The following is a 17,441-nucleotide window of genomic DNA, read 5'->3' as shown; positions in this document are numbered from 1 at the left end:
GTTCACATGCTTATAAATGAAGGTTATAAAATAAGGTGGGTCTAATCAGCACTCTCACAGTACCTGCTTCCTATGTCAGTCAACCACACTATATCACCCCACTACCCTACACCATGGTACTCCACCCCTCAGTGCGGTTGCCCCTAGAGGCTCATCCCTATGCGCTGGCTGTGTGTCTGGTGCTCCCCCTTATGCTGGGACGATGACATCATCCCATCCCAGCTGTAGAGATGATGACAAGTGGGGAGCCCACCCAAACATCCCCCATCCCTGGGAGACCATGGTTTAATGAGGGAGAAGAGAGGAGTGGGCTAGGATCCATGTTATCGGGGGAGGGGAGGGGGAGTGTCCCGGGGGAGCTATGAGGGGATCCAGGGATATGGAGTCATGACAACAGATGAGCAGGGACTGTGTGCACGATGGACAACACTGGTTTGTGTTAAGTCCCTTACAGTCCTCCTTAACACCAAGAGGCCACTAAAAGCATAGCTCATACTGCAGACTTCTTCTCTATGTGAAGAATATATACAGTTATAGTCATAAGGTTACGATATTTTGCGCTGCATCTGATTAGCAGAAATGTGTGGGTGTGTTTTTTGTGCACGTTTCTCTGGAGACTTTTACCTTGTGACAGTGGTGCACGGCAGAGACTATCTGCCTGAAGAAGTGTCGCGTCTCTCTCTCGCTCAGGCGCCGGCGCTCACTGATATAGTCATACAGCTCACCCTTACTGGCATACTCCATCACGATCACGATCTTGTCCTTGTTCTCAAACACTGGAGGAGAATGGACACACAGTTAGGATGGACAAACAGTTAGCGTGGACAAACAGTTAGCGTGGACAAACAGTTAGCGTGGACAAACAGTTAGCGCTGACAAACAGTTAGCGTGGACAAACAGTTAGCGCTGACAAACAGTTAGCGTGGACAAACAGTTAGCGTGGACAAACAGTTAGCGTGGACAAACAGTTAGCGTGGACACACAGTTAGCGTGGACAAACAGTTAGCGTGGACAAACAGTTAGCAACCATTTGTTTCACAGCAGAGGTTTCATCATAAACCATCCAGGAAGAGAAACAACTAACTTCATAGTTTCAGTGGACAGTGTTATGTTGAATAAATGAGAAGAGTACCCCTCCCAGGTTCAGAGCCAACTGGCTGTATTCACACTCTCTCTGCACTGCTTCTATGATTACATTACATCACCAATCCCACCTCATGTGTCTGGCTTGAGTTTTAGCAACACAACTGGGAGAGTGGGGGGGGTTTAGTAACACCCAACCCCTTGGAGAGGAGAAGGCGAAGAGAGAGCGAGAGGGAGGGAGGGAGCGAGGGAAAAGAAGAGAAAAGCATGGTTAACAGAAGGTCCATAGTGTCATCCTGACCTGGACAGTAAATCAACATCTCATCATGTCACTAACTTTCACCAGTCTCATTTAAATTACAGGTTGTAATGCAGCAAAATAGGGAAAACGTCAAGGGGGATGAATACTTTTGCAAGGCACTGTATGTTGATATGTTGATATGTTGATATGTTGATATGCTTCAGTTTGCTGCCATATGACTGTTTTCACATTTGTCTCCAGCGATTATAAGGTAAAATAATTCAAACAATTGTCATTTATATTTACAATTCCCAAATCCAAACGTCTTACTCATTTAGCTAGCTCTTATTAACTTGTAAATTACAGTGCATGGAGAATGGTGTTATTTCTATCGGAACAAAGAAAGTAGTTTCTGTTTCACTTGGAACCGACCGTTCGTTGGACCTTATTTATTGTTTCATCGTGCATAAAAGTGGTGGAATTAGGAGGGAATTAAGTTAAGGTCAGAATACGGCCTATCTGTAGACACACCTCTGACCCACCTTCCTTTCTGTTATCTCCACCACAAAATAATAGCTGGCTGAAACATTTATTACTTCATGCCTAAGTTCAAGGTCAGAGGGAAAAGTACATCAAAATTGAATGAAGTTCCATTTACGCGTGCATTACATGGGTAAGAGATAGGAACAAACGCCTTATAGACTGGACACAGGACAACCAATGTATAATTTTGCCTACTGCCAGGGCATGTTGCTGACCCATCAGCAGTGCATCATATGGGGGATGAGAACTGTTAGTCAGGCGGAGAGAGAGGGGATGATGACACAACCATCGGCCATGTTCTTCTTATTGTCAGTGTATTTTCCCACACTACAGGGGCTCCAGGGGTGAAGGCCTAGTCAACTCTCTGCACCCATGAGTGAGCACCTCCACAGGCCCACCCATCCCCTCTCCTCTCCTCCCACCCATCCCCTCTCCTCTCCTCCCACCCATCCCCTCTCCTCTCCTCCCACCCTCCCCTCTCCTCTCCTCCCACCCTCCCCTCTCATCTCCTCCCACCCATCCCCTCTCCTCTCCTCCCATCCTCCCCTCTCCTCTCCTCCCACCCATCCCATCCCCTCTCCTCTCCTCCCATCCTCCCCTCTCCTCTCCTCTCCTCTCCTCCCACCCATCCCCTCTCCTCCCACCCTCCCCTCTCCTCTCCTCCCACCCATCCCCTCTCCTCTCCTCCCACCCATCCCCTCTCCTCTCCTCCCACCCTCCACTCTCCTCTCCTCCCACCCTCCACTCTCCTCTCCTCCCACCCTCCACTCTCCTCTCCTCCCACCCTCCCCTCTCCTCTCCTCCCACCTATCCCCTCTCCTCTCCTCCCACCTATCCCCTCTCCTCCCACCAATCCCCTCTCCTCTCCTCCCATCCTCCCCTCTCCTCTCCTCCCACCCATCCCCTCTCCTCTCACCCATCCCCTCTCCTCTCACCCATCCCCTCTCCTCCCACCCTCCCCTCCCTTTCAGAGAATAATCCTGTGGTAGAAACATGTTGATGTTGATTGATGGCAACCCTCCCTGATTGTGACTGCTCCGCTGGGCAGGGCAGGCAGCACGGGAACCGTGCCAGCCCGACCTGGGGGTTGGTTCTGATTGGCCGACGGAGCCGTGACCCAGGACGACCCTTCCGGCGATCCGTGGTGGGGGTCCGTTTGAGAGCCCAGTGTGGGCACTCGTTACCTCTGACCCCTGCCCCTCGTGCCACCCTCCCCCATGATACACTGGGGTAATTACCTGGCTTACATAATGGGGTGCCCTCTCTGTCCATCACTCATTCGGTCTTTGTTCAATAGGCCAGCAGGCCTCAGATCACACTAATTAGCACCCATTGTCCCAATGCCCTGCTCTGCTATCCGCTGGGTCCACTAGGCTAGGCCTCTGAGCTGTTAACATGGGGAGGGCGTTGCTAATCACTGTCTTAGCAGAGTTAGATAGAGGACAATGAAGTTATGAAGAAGCAGCTTTTATGTAAAAAAAAAAAAAAAAACTATATTTTAACATAAAAGCTAAAAAAAACACCCTGATAGTGTGTTAATGTCTGAATTGAGGTCTTTAACATAAACATTTAGGAGCCATTTATACCATTCCTACGCACTTATCAGTACTTGGTATTCAGACTTACCTTATTCAGTTGCGTAATGCGCTCTGCAAGTGTGGCTACCTTGCACGCACTGAATAAATTGCATTAAACTGCTGAAACCCCTCCCACATACTGGCCAACAGATTTTCTTGTGGAGTTTTCATTCAATGGGGTTTTCAGTCCATTTATCTTAAGACATCCCTTTAAATACGGTGTACATTCTAGTTTGAATTTTGACAACAGACTCACTAGAATACCTGCAAAAGTATTCACCCCCCTTGACGTTTTTTCTATTTTGTTGCATTACAACCTGACATTTAAATAGATTTTTAATTTGGATTCCATGTAATGGACATACCCAAAATAGTCCAAATTGGTGAAGTGAAACTTAAAAAATAACTTGTTTCCAAAAATTCTAAAAAATGGAAAAGTGGTGCGTGCATATGTGTTTGCTATGAAGGGGCGGCAGGGTAGCCTAGTGGTTAGATCCCCGAGCTGACAAGGCACAAATCTGTCGTTCTGCCCCTGAATAGGCAGTTAACCCATTGTTCCTAGGCAGTCATTGTAAATAAGAATTTGTTCATAACTAACTTGCCTAGTTAAATAAAGGTAAAAAAATAAAAATAAGATCTGGTGCAAACAATTACCTTCAGAAGTCACATAATTAGTTCAATAAAGTTCACCTGTGTGCAATCTAAGTGTCACATGATCTCAGTGTATATACCTGTTCTGAAAGGCTCCAGAGTCTGCAACATCACCAAGCAAGGGGCACCACCAAGCAAGCGGCACCATGAAGACCAAGGAGCTCTCCAAACAGGTCAGGGACGAGTTGTGGAGAAGTACAGATCAGGGTTGGGTTATAAAAAAATATCCAAAACTTTGAACATCCCACGGAGCACTATTAATTCCAATTATAAAAAATTGAAAGAATTGGGCACCACAACAAACCTGCCAAGATAGGGCCACCTACCAAAACTCACAGACCAGGCAAGGAGGGCATTAATCAGAGAGGCAACAAAGAGACCAAAGATAACCCTGAAGGAGCTGCAAAGCTCCAAAGCCGAGATTAGAGTATCTGTCCATAGGACCACTTTAAGCTATACACTCCACAGAGCTGAGTTGTATGGAAGAGTGGCCAGAAAAAAGCCATTGCTTAAAGAAAAAAGGCATGTGGGAGACTCCCCAAACATATGGAAGAAGGTACTCTGGTCAGATGAGACTAAAATTTAGCTTTTTGGCCATCAAGGAAAACGCTATGTCTGGTGCAAACCCAACACCTCAGCATCATGCTGTAGGGATGTTTTTCATCGGCAGGGACTGGGAAACTGGTCAGAATTGAAGAAATGATGGATAGCACTAAATACAGGGAAATTCTTGAGGGAAACCTGTTTCAGTCTTCAAGAGATTTGAGACTGGGACAGAGGTTCACCTTCCAGCAGGACAATGACCCTAAGCATACTGCTAAAGCAACACTCAAGTGGTTTAATGGGAAACATTTAAATATCTTGGAATGGCCTAGTCGAATCCCAGACCTCAATCCAATTGAGAATCTGTAGTATGACTTAAAGATTGCTGTACACCAGCGGAACCCATCCAACTTGAAGGAGCTAGAGCAGTTTTGGCTTGAAGAATGGGCAAAAAAATCCCAGTGGCTAGATGTGCCAAGCTTATAGATACATGCCCCATTTATTGTTTCACAATAAAACACATTTTGCATCTTCAAAGTGGTAAGCATGTTGTGTAAATCAAATGATACAACCCCCCCAATCTATTTTAATTCCAGGTTGTAATGCAACAAAATAGGAAAAATGCCAAGGGGGTGAATACTTTCAACAGCCACTGTATATGGAGAGAACGCTGAGAATATTAGGAATCAATGAAAGAAACCATCTAAATAGATCCATATTTGTCTCTGTTTCAGCACCAATTTGTAGATGAAAAAATACTCTGATCTTGTAGATTATTTAGGGTTAGGAAAGTTTTTATTAATCATAAAAAAACAGTGTACATAGAATTATAATAGACAGAATAGTGTACAACAATAGGTTAAACTATTGATCGCACTAAGCATGAAACTGTGTGATGAAACGGTCAAGTATTGCGCAGTGCGTCGGGTTCAAACTATTACGGCTTGGTCTGCTCCATAATGATTGAATTAGCTTATGTAGCACATGGAGATGTGTGAAGCTTGGGCCTCTGCCCAAAATGTCGCCACTTGTACCAGCGAATAGCTAGCTTTTCGGGTGGCGTCGACTGGTAAGACGCTTCAGGAGGGCGGTCATGTGTGCTAGCAAGGCAGAGATCCCGAGTTTGTGTCAGGTATGGGCCGAATCGGGAGGAAGAGGTACTCAGAAAAGCAAGCAGTGTGACGTCCTTTACACCTACATCTTCAAAAAAATATGATCAACTGTTACTAATAATCCTCAGCAACAACCCCACGGCCATGACAGCGTTTAGAGAGAAAGCAAATGAAGGTAAACTAAACAATATAATTAAATGGAAAGATAATTTAGGCAATACCAACTATAGGAACTAACAGTAAATTGTCAGTTGAATATGTGTGGTTATTAGGTCTACTGACAGTCGATACTGATAGTGGCTAATAAACGTCCTCTCAATGTCAACTGCGTTTACTTTCAGCAAACTTAACATGTGTAAATATAGGTATGCACATAACAAGATTCAACAACTGAGACATAAAGTGAACAAGTTACACAGACATGTGACTAACAGAAATTGAATAATGTGTCCCTGAACAAAGGGGGGGGTCAAAATCAAAAGTAACGACCAGCTGCATTAAGTACTGTGAGACGCCTAAGACAGCGCCTCCATGCAGCATGCATAAGGCACGTTCACGCCGATGAGCAGGGACTCGCCACTGCGAGGACAATCAGCTGTCCGTCCTGTCTCCCTGTCGCGCTGTCTTAGGCGCAGTACGGATATTGCAATTTATTGCCCTGGCCACATCCGCAGTCCTCATGCCTCCTTTGCAGCATGCCTAAGGCACGTTCACGCAGATGAGCATCTTTATTTTTATTTTTTATGCTTTCAGTCAGTAGAAAGGCCTCTTTAGTGTCCTAAGTTTTAATAACTGTGACCTTAATTGCCTACCGTCTGTAAGCCCCACTCTTCCACCAAGGCACCTGCAAGTTCCTAGACATTTCTGGGGGGATGGCCCTAGCCCTCACCCTCCTATCCAACAGGTCCCAGACGTGCTCAATGGGATTGAGATCCGGGCTCTTCGCTGGCCATGGCAGAACACTGATTCCTGTCTTGCAGGAAATCACGCACAGAACAAGCAGTATGGCTGGTGGCATTGTCATGCTGAAGGGTCATGTCAGGATGAGCCTGCAGGAAGGGTACCACATCAGGGAGGAGGATGTCTTCCCTGTAATGCACAGCATTGAGATTGCCTGCAATGACAACAAGCTCAGCTTGATGATGCTGTGACACACCGCCCCAGACCATGACGGACCTTCCACCTCCAAATAAATCCCGCTCCAGAGTACAGGCCTCGGTGTAACGCTCAGTCCTTCGACGATAAAAGCGAATCCGACCATCACCCTGGTGAGACAAAACCGCAACTCATCAGTGAAGAGCACTTTTTGCCAGTACCTTTCTGGTCCAGCGACGGTGGGTTTGTGCCCATAAGCGACGTTGTTGCCGGTGATGTCTGGTGAGGACCTGCCTTACAACAGGCCTACAAGCCCTCAGTCCAGCCTCTCTCAGCCTTGCAGACAGTCTGAGCACTGATGGATGGATTGTGCGTTCCTGGTGTAATATGGGCAGTTGTTGTTGCCATCCTGTACTTGTCCCGCAGGTGTGATGTTCGGATGCACTGATCCTCTGCAGGTGTTGTTACACATGGTCTGCCACTGTGAGGACGATCAGCTGTCTGTCCTGTCTCCCTGTAGCGCTGTCTTAGGCGTCTCACAGTACGGACATGGCAATTTATTGCCCTGGCCACATCTGCAGTCCTCATGCCTCCTTGCAGCATACCTAAGGCACGTTCACGCAGATGAGCAGGGACCCTGGGCATCTTTCTTTTGGTGCTTTCAGAGTCAGTAGAAAGGCCTCTTTAGTGTCCTAAGTTGTAATAACTGTGACCTTAATTGCCTACCGTCTGTAAGCTGTTAGTATCTTAACGACCGTTCCACATGTGCATGTTCATTAATTGTTCATGGTTCATTGAACAAGCAGGGAAACAGTGTTTAAACCCTTTACTGGGAATCTGGGAAGTTATTTGGATAATTTTGACAAATTATCTTTGAAAGACATGGTCCTGAAAAAGGGAGTTTATTAACATGATAAAAATAGGAAACTGAGTAAGTTGGGGTAACCTATAATTAAGACATTCGAGAGTGCCCATCCTTGCAAGTTAAAAGGACTTACCATTTTAATTTGGCATAATGGCACAGCATTTCATAAACCTTACTGTGGGAAAGTTGATATGTTGATATGCTTCAGTTTTCTGCCCTATGCCTAGTTTCACATTTGTCTCCAGTGATAAGGTAAAATAGATATAAACAAGTGTCATATATATTTACAATTCCCTTATCCAAACAGATTACTCATTTACCTCTTATCATGTTGTAAATTACAGTGCATGGAGAATGGTGTTATTTATATGGGGAAAAATTAAGTAGACGCTTTTTCCACTTACATGCTTAAGTTCAAGTTCAGAATACGTGTAGAGAGAAAAGTGCATTAAAAAAGGAATTACATTCTAACTACGAGTGCTTAACTCGGGTCAGAATTCCCCCATTAGTGTTTGTCTTATATTTTACATGGAGGGAAAGTGACAGCACTCATAATGCAGTGCTTTTTCCATTCAAACCAGAAAATGAGTGGGAGGAAGGGTACCCCCACTAAAATCTATCCTTTCTCAAAGTCCTGTCTTCTCTAAACCAGAGGGGGGTCCTTATCCCTGTCATGCCAGGCTTGTTTGACAGCCTATAAGTGTGCTGGGGGCAAATAGCATGACACAATTCACTACACAAATAGATGACGTGAATACAATTTAAACTGAATGAACCAAATTGACTTTCAGGAAGACCTCTCTGGAAAATGTTCATTTAAAATCCAGTTATGAGGTTTTGAATTGTGCTGGTATTGACAAGCAAATGTGCTTTAAATGCTCACAGGCCTGCTGATCGATGCAGAATGGATGCAGAGCAAGAAAATCTCAACGTTGCACATCTGGTTCAGCTTTGTTCCACACAAGCAGTTATCTGTTGACACGGGTGTTGCCGGATACACATACTGTATGGGCCTATACATTTGCAACACTTTCTGGGCAGGGGCCAGCCCACAACAGTAATCACTGGTTAAAGAGAAACACCAGAAATCAGGCAACCTCTGCAAAAAAAATCGACCAGCAATGGTTGGTAGCAGACAGAGGGGTAGGCTGCACTTAGCGCATTGGAGGGAGCAGCACCCCAACTCCTTATTGGCCATTTTATAAGAGGGAACAGCACCCCAACTCCTTATAGGCTAGTATGTAAAAGGGAGCAGCACCCCAACTCCATATAGGCTAGTATGTAAAAGGGAGAAGCACCCCAACTCCTTATAGGCTAGTTTATAAGAAGGCACAGCACCCCAACTCCTTATAGGCTAGTATGTAAAAGGGAGCAGCACCCCAACTCCTTATAGGCTAGTATGTAAAAGGGAGCAGCACCCCAACTCCTTATAGGCTAGTTTATAGGAGGGAGCAGCACCCCAACTCCTTATAGGCTAGTTTATAAGAAGGCGCAGTACCCCAACTCCTTATAGGCTAGTATGTAAAAGGGAGCAGCACCCCAACTCCTTATAGGCTAGTTTATAGGAGGGAGCAGCAACCCAACTCCTTATAGGCTAGTTTATAGGAGTGTTCTCCTAATCAGCCTTTCAGACACATACAAACTAAGTTGAACCATAGCAACCACAACACTCACTGAAGGCCGGCAAGTTGCCATGACAAATAGCACCGTTTGATTGTTTGTTGGGTCAATAAAGATTGACAGACTTTGAACCCAATCGAAGCAGTGTCATAAGTCAGCCTGTTTAAGTAGTGTTGTTAGATCAACAGTTCTGCTGACGTGGGATATAAAAACAGGCACTAGATCTGATTTACCGCATCTATGTGCTTTAGGTTCAAATGCCCTTTGAGATGGAGGTTCATTTGTGGGTCAAACTGGTGATGGAAATTGTAAGGTAACCCACCTCCATCAACATCCTCTGTAAATCACACTTCCCCTCTCAAACTGAGATGTGGGGTCGAACCAAAAGAGCAGATATGCAACACACAATATGAGTGAAGCCTTTGACTTTTGGAGGGTTGTCTAGTGCAGGGTTTCCTAAATTTTTCACTCAGGTCCCCCTTCCAATATTGGGGAAAATATCGTGCCCCCATTGCTCGTGCACACGTCTTTTTCTATGGGCACAAGCACTGTTCATGACACAAACTGTTCATGACACAAACTGTTCATGACACAAACTGTTCATGACACAAACTGTTCACACCCCTCTTGTTGGCAGAGGTTTCTTGCAATTCTATACATTTTGCAATGTCTAATGCTAATGTGTATTCATGTGATATTTGAGTGACTCAAACATTAAAACAAAATCTATGGGTTAAAAAACCTAGCGAAAAAACGCTAGCTGACATGGGCTAGTTGATCTGGACATTTCTGACAAGTTATAAATAGCTCTCTAAGGTCTGCAATGAATGACATGACAAGAGGAACTGATGATGCACTACCTAATTTAGAAATTGCACCTTGTGCATTCTACTATCACTACTTTCAAGAGTATGTTGAAAGCCGGACTGAGTTCCTAAATACTTATATAAAATAATAATAATAATTACAGTTTGGGAACAGTTTGAGAACCACTGGTCTAGTGGGACAGATATACTATATGCGGAGGAGGCTTTAGCGTGAGCTAAGGGCCTCTCCCCCCTGTCCATATCTATGGAGTCTGGCTCAGGGTTAGCGGGTGGGGTTAGCCTCCTCTCTCTCTCCCTCTCTCTCCTCCCTGTGCATATCTGTGGAGCCTGGCTCAGGGTTAGTGGGGTGGGGTTAGCCTCCTCTCTCTCTCCCTCTCTCTCGCCCTCTCCTCCCTGTGCATATCTGTGGAGTCAGACTCAGGGTTAGCCTCCTCTCTCTCCCTCTCTCCCTGTCCATAACTGTGGAGTCAGACTCAAGGTTAGCAGGGTAGAGTTAGTCTCCTCTCTCTCCCTCTACTGCCCTCAGCCTCAGTCTGGCTCCCAGCTGGAGATCTCTCTAAGTACCAGCAAATGTCTGGCCCTGAGATCAAGACCAGGGAAGACATAAGAAGAGGCCTCTCATGTGGGAGAGAGAGGCAAACCTCACGGACACCCCCCTGACACACACACACACACACACACACACACACACACACACACACACACACACACACACACACACACACACACACACACACACACACACACACACACACACACACACACACACACACACACACACACACACACACACACACACACACACGTGAACGTGCACACACATACACTCTATGAAAGACATCCAGAAACGCACATGTGCAGCCACACACAGACACACACAGACACACACACAATGGATCCACTCTCTGACTGGGCTCAGACAAAGAAGAAAAGATAAGTAACATCCAAAAGCTGAGGTCCAATCTTATTATGACATCCGCTTGTCATAACATGACAGTCCTACAGCGGGACGAGGCAAGAGAGAGTGAATTGGTGTGTGTGTGTGTGTGTGTGTGTGTGTGTGTGTGTGTGTGTGTGTGTGTGTGTGTGTGTGTGTGTGTGTGTGTGTGTGTGTGTGTGTGTGTGTGTGTGTGTGTGTGTGTGTGTGTGTGTGTGTGTGTGGAGAGAGACCCACCTTCATTAATAGAGATGATGTGGGGGTGTTTTAGGGATGACATGATCTCTATCTCCCTGCGGATGTGAACCATATCCTGATCATCCTTGATCTTCTCCTTCCGGATGGACTTGATAGCCACCTGAGGACAGAGAGGACAGACACGTGTTCTGGTCAGTTAAAGTGGACTAACAATCACATGGATACAAGTATGACAAGATGACTAGTGGGGTAAGTCAATCAAAATCAGCAATACCTCCAAACTGATTGTGATGATGAACCAACTCAGGTGAGTCAACACACCCACACAGCAAATCACAGACAACAAATCACAGTGATCGCACATCAGCAAACACATTTGGACAGCCAGGGAATGAAGAACACTCTGTTGACCATTGCATAACATAATCTAAATGAATACTCTCTGAACCTCCTCAACCACATAACCCTCCTCCCCAGAGCCCTATAGTGACCTGCCCACTGTGACCTCTGACCTCTACTCTCCCATTTATCAAGTCCACACAGACAGGAGGGGGTCAATTGACTGAGAGACACCGAGACTCAGTCATCACAGTCATCACAGGATCTTGCCGTGTAATTTACTGTCTCTTTAGAGGAGAAAATGAAGGTGCTCTCTGAGGAAAAACAACTTGGCACGTGGTGCAGTAATGGAGGACTCCTTTGTAGTGTGTTCACCCTGGTATTAACAGACAGCTTGGTCTCTCAAGTCTGTGATGTGTGTGTGTGTGTGTGTGTGTGTGTGTGTGTGTGTGTGTGTGTGTGTGTGTGTGTGTGTGTGTGTGTGTGTGTGTGTGTGTGTGTGTGTGTGTGTGTGTGTGTGTGTGTGTGTGTGTGGAGTGGGGCGGGGGCAACTCCCCCTATCCTGACCCCAGTCTTATGGATATATCAGGTAGCACATCAAGAAGAATAGGGGGTTTCTGTGCTGTGGGTTTCCATGGCAACTGCAACTTCTGGCAGTGTATGTGTGTGTCCCAGCAGGGGAAGTGGATTGATGAGCGAGCTGAACCTTCTTAACTTGTCCATGAAGACACTACGAGTGTTTCTGGCAAACAGATGGTGTTGATTTATACCATACCTCTCACAAACACTTACACACATCGTACAGTGTGTAGGCCTACATCTACATCAGAGAGCTAATAATATTAATATCATCATATAATATAAACTCCATTAGGGCTGACCCCATTTAGTCCACAGGTCAAATTTAGTGGACTAATCCATGGTGGAGGCCACGGGGATAACACAACAGTATCACCAATAGTACATATACCGGTAATTACCATCATTTCTAATCTACATTGTTTGTTTACCGTAATTTGCGTTAATGCATTCAATCAATTATTATTACAGTCTTACTGTTGTCATTGTCGAAGTGGACATCTTGTTTGCAGAGCGCACAACCCGGGCTACACTTGTGAGAAAAAAGTGATGGTTTATTTCATTCCAATTAAGAATTGTTCAGTAAGGATGTGCAACTGATTACGCCTAGAAGTAGGCCTAGGCTACCTGGCCTGCGCGCAATTGTAGGCTTATAATTGTGCCCATTTGGGGATCTGATAGTATTTTTGATTGTCCTAACTCAACACCACTAATGAGCGGTGGAGATTCTCAAAGTCATTTTTTCTTCACCTCAAACAGCAAGTAAACAAAGTCTGTTTTTACATCATTTCAGAATTACAATAGTTCCTCAATGTAGCTTGTTTGAAAAATCTTTCCAGCTCTCTCCCTTTCGATAACCACTCAGCATGAAAGGGGAAAAAAATGTCATGCTCTGATCTGGTGGAAACGACATAAAATAGGTCTACCTGATTACTTCATATGTCTGTCCGGAGCTCGCTGGCACAGGAAAATTTGAGGGCCCAGAATACTTTATACAATGTTGCAAGTTTCAGTCTGGACCAAGTTGATAGTTCATACAATGTTTCAAGTTCCTTGCAGACAAGCCATGCGTAGCCAATGTGATATTTTCTCACTGCAGGCTGCAATGTACCTATTTGTTGGCTTTATGTAGGCTATTTTTACATTGTTGGCAATGGCAATAGAAGTTACTTTTAGATTTGTATAATTTTCATTTAGGTTTAGATAAATTTGAACTCCAAATGGAAAAGGTTACCGACCACTATTACTGACAACTTCGGGAGCGTAATGGCAGAATCTGCAAAGGCCAGCAGCAGCAGGAGGAAGAGTTTAGAGAATATGTTTCTTTCTTCTGGTTAGGCTCTCTTGAGTCATTTGTGTGTCTTAATTATTTAATCACACTGTGCTCAAAGCATCAGACAAGCTCAGTAGCCTACATATAGTTGATTTGATTAAAACACATAAGGTGTGTCTATATATGGAAAAATATATGTTTTAACATTTCAACCAGTGGATTGGTCGAAAGAACATACGACTCTTGGTCGACCAATATTTGTTTTAGTCGCAGACAGCCCTAGAATTCACTGATACGAAACATTCAGGTTTGAGCCCCATGGATTATTCTTACTACTGTATATTTGTACTGTATATTAATTTAGACTGCCTCTGTTAGCTAGGGAGGACAAAAACTTTCCTTACTAAGAGAAAGGTCCATTACAGTGAAGGCCAGGTCTACTCCAGGGCAAGGCAGGAGTAGAAACCACATACAGTCACTGTTCCAAGCTAATTACGGTGTACCTTAATAAAAATAACCCAGGCCGGAAAAAGTCCTCATCCAGAGCATGACTTGATTACATAGAATAAAAAAAGAAATACGTATTAACAAGTAAAGGTCCTGTTTAGTTTTCACATGCCGAGTGGTCGTCTTTAGTCTGTTAATTATTCACCGGTCTTTATTGTAAGTGTTGTACCTCCATTGTTTTGTGTTTTCCATTACCTCATGGGGTCATCAACAGCAATAGTACTGTATTCACGTCACGCCAAATCCTAAACTAGTAGGACTGTAAGCCCACAGTCTGTCTCCATGTGAAGCAGCACACTGTCTGCACTGCAGGTCACTTTTTTCACATTTGCATTATTTTATTTAAAAGTAAGAGGGCGTGGTTTAAGTTCCTATAAAAATGCAGTACAGGAGAAGGTAGTCTACCTGGAGACGGTACGGTATCAATTCACAAAGGTCTGACATGATAAAGCACGTGTCAAACTCATTCCACGGCATGCTGAGTGTCTGCGGTTTTGTACTTGTACTTGATTGATGTAATAAGGTCACTGATTAGTAAGGAACTCCCCTCACCTGGTTGTCTAGGTCACTGATTAGTAAGGAACTCCCCTCACCTGGTTGTCTAGGTCACTGATTAGTAAGGAACTCCCCTCACCTGGTTGTCTAGGTCACTGATTAGTAAGGAACTCCCCTCACCTGGTTGTCTAGGTCACTGATTAGTAAGGAACTCCCCTCACCTGGTTGTCTAGGTCACTGATTAGTAAGGAACTCCCCTCACCTGGTTGTCTAGGTCATAATTGGAAGGAAAAAACTCAAACCCGCAAACAGGGAGTTTTTCCTAGCCACCGTGCTTTTACACCTGCATTGTTTGCTGTTTGGGGTTTTAGGCTGGGTTTCTGTACAGCACTTTGAGATATCAGCTGATGTACGAAGGGCTATATAAATAAATTTGATTTGATTTGATTTGAAACACTCGGCCCTCCGTGGAATGAGTTGAACACACCTGTCCTAAAGTCATGGATACAGTGGTATGTATGTGTGGGGGGGTTTCATTTCTACAGAGATATGTGGATGGGATGCACTTTCTCATGGCAGATAGTACAGTAGAGTACAGTATCAACAGACCCTGCTCTTTGACCCTCAAATTAGACTGTTTGTAAAATCATTAGCTTAGAGAGACAGCATCCCAACAATACAGAGAACAGACAAAGAGATCCATCCCTCCATCCACCTAGGCTCATTTTTTATTCCCCGGGATCCTGTTTTGTAGATTAAATCACCTCGAGTTCAACATTTAAATGGCCTAGAAAATAACGGTACATTTTGCTAGCTGACCACCGATTTTTATTGCAGTTTATGTAAATGAAGTTACATTTTAATTGTTTCAAAAAAGTAATATATATACACCTTGTGGGACACGCTGTCTATTGTAAAATTTTACTGCCGACAGACCACACACACATCATTTAATATCAAACTTTTTACCTAAATTATTAATATTCATGTATATGTTAGTATTAAACTATTATCTACTTTCTCAAAACATAATATTAATCTGTAAAACAAAATAATGAGACATTATTTGGTTACAACACTGAAGAAGGTGTTGGTGGAAAGCCATTTATAATAGTCTACAGGGCGCACCGGGCTACGCAATGAAAAGTTGACAGGCAAGTCATTTCTTTTTACAGGATAGCTAGCCAACTAGTCAACTATCTAGTAAACACTTTGGATATGAGGTTAGTGTCTCTTTTTTGAACAACATAACTGTAATTGAACAAAATAGTAAGGTGGCAAATAACTGGGGACCGTATGCCGATAATACAGGACATATTTATTTTGCTAAACCGCGTATCAAAAAGCTGATAGTAGTAGTATTTCCACTGAAATGTCAGACATGCTAATTGCTAATCCATTAGCTAACATTTTTACGACATTAATAATCCAAAACATTTATGTCTTGATCACAAGATAACACTGAAGGTAATATGTTTCTTAAATGCTGTTGAAAATGCCGATAATTCGGGGTGCTACGCTATATTTTTATAACATGAATGTGCACCACAGTTTATTTTGTATTATCCTTTAAACTATTTCTCTAGTATAGGCTACTTATCGTAATGAACGTTATCAGCAAAATGCCTGCGATAAGTGATCAACATGGTTGGTGTCGATCATTTTCGGTTTATCGTCCCAGCTCTACTGTGAATCATCCATTTGCCAGCTGGCTGTCACAGTATAGTGCAGCCCTTCGCCTGTCTTTAAGTGGTGGGCTATTACTGTCTGTCAAACAGATCGCTGCCCTGCCGGCCTGGCCCAGCCAGCCTCTGCCAGGTACACTCCTCCTGCTAGGCTGTATGCTGCAGTGTGTTTGATGTGAGAGGCCACGCTCCGCTCCACTAGAGCCTGACAGCGGCCGGTGTTTTCTCAGCCCATTAAAATAGATGAGGTATACATCACAAATTCCCCCTTTCTCTCTGAAGATCATGTTCATGTGTGTGGATGGAGAAAGAGATAGTGTGTGTGTATTAGGGGAGTTGACAATAGCAGGGCGGACCCTATGACTGATTACGAGAGCAGAGCCATCTCTCAGTGTAGTATGTTTACCACAGAGCCAGAGAGAAGAAAGAATGCTGATAACTGCACGACTACAGTCAATAACAGTGAATCTATGTATTTTTCTCCTCCCAGTTAATCCTCACTGAATCCACTGTTTGGGGTGAGGTAATCTAGTGCTTTAAACTCATATTAATGTGACTTTGTAACCCCTTAAGTGAAGCCCACCCCTTCCATTATGGTGGAGTTCTCTTTAAACTGCTCTCCCTTCCCTCCATCCTTCCCCTTTCTCCCTCCTCCTTTCTCCCTGCATCGCCCCTATCTCCCTACCTTCCTACCTCTTCCTACCTACCTCACCCACCAAACCCTCCCTCTTCCCCTTTCTCCCTTCCCTCCATCCTTCCCCTTTCTCCCTCCTCCTTTCTCCCTGCATCGCCCCTATCTCCCTACCTTCCTACCTCTTCCTACCTACCTCACCCACCAAACCCTCCCTCTTCCCCTTTCTCCCTTCCCTCCATCCTTCCCCTACTCCCTCCTCCTTTCTTCCTGCATCGCCCCTATCTCCCTACCTCACCCACCAAACCCTCCCTCTTCCCCTACTCCCTTCTCCTTTCTCCCTGCATCGCCCCTATCTCCCTACCACTCCCTACCTCACCCACCAAACCCTCCCTCTTCCCCTACTCCCTCCTCCTTTCTTCCTGCATAACCCCTATCTCCCTACCTTCCTACCACTCCCTACCTCACCCACCAAACCCTCCCTCTTCCCCTACTCCCTCCTCCTTTCTTCCTGCATAACCCCTATCTCCCTACCTTCCTACCACTCCCTACCTCACCCACCAAACCCTCCCTCTTCCCCTTTCTCCCTCCCTCCTTCCTCCCCTCCCTCTGCTTTGGACCCCCACAGGATATTAACTTT

General features: G+C 44.8%; 1 protein-coding gene across 2 annotated transcripts in view; it reads right to left on the bottom strand.

Annotated features, from left to right (window-relative positions):
* The window catches only part of LOC118359250 (NUAK family SNF1-like kinase 1), a 38,367-nt gene that overhangs the window by 15,533 nt on the left and 5,393 nt on the right, over positions 1-17,441 (bottom strand). For both annotated transcript variants that reach the window (XR_008080220.1, XM_052480556.1), the window contains exons 2-3: positions 11,332-11,452; positions 625-776 (exon numbers count right to left, since the gene is read on the bottom strand). Coding sequence is in view for 1 of the 2 variants with exons in the window: in XM_052480556.1 (XP_052336516.1) it covers positions 625-776; positions 11,332-11,452 (273 nt within the window). In the remaining variant the exon portion in view is untranslated. The remainder of the gene's footprint in view (positions 1-624; positions 777-11,331; positions 11,453-17,441) is intronic.

Source organism: Oncorhynchus keta, chromosome 26, assembly GCF_023373465.1.
Source record: "Oncorhynchus keta strain PuntledgeMale-10-30-2019 chromosome 26, Oket_V2, whole genome shotgun sequence".
Classification (NCBI taxonomy): domain Eukaryota; kingdom Metazoa; phylum Chordata; class Actinopteri; order Salmoniformes; family Salmonidae; genus Oncorhynchus; species Oncorhynchus keta.
This window is presented reverse-complemented; position numbering and strand designations above follow the sequence as displayed.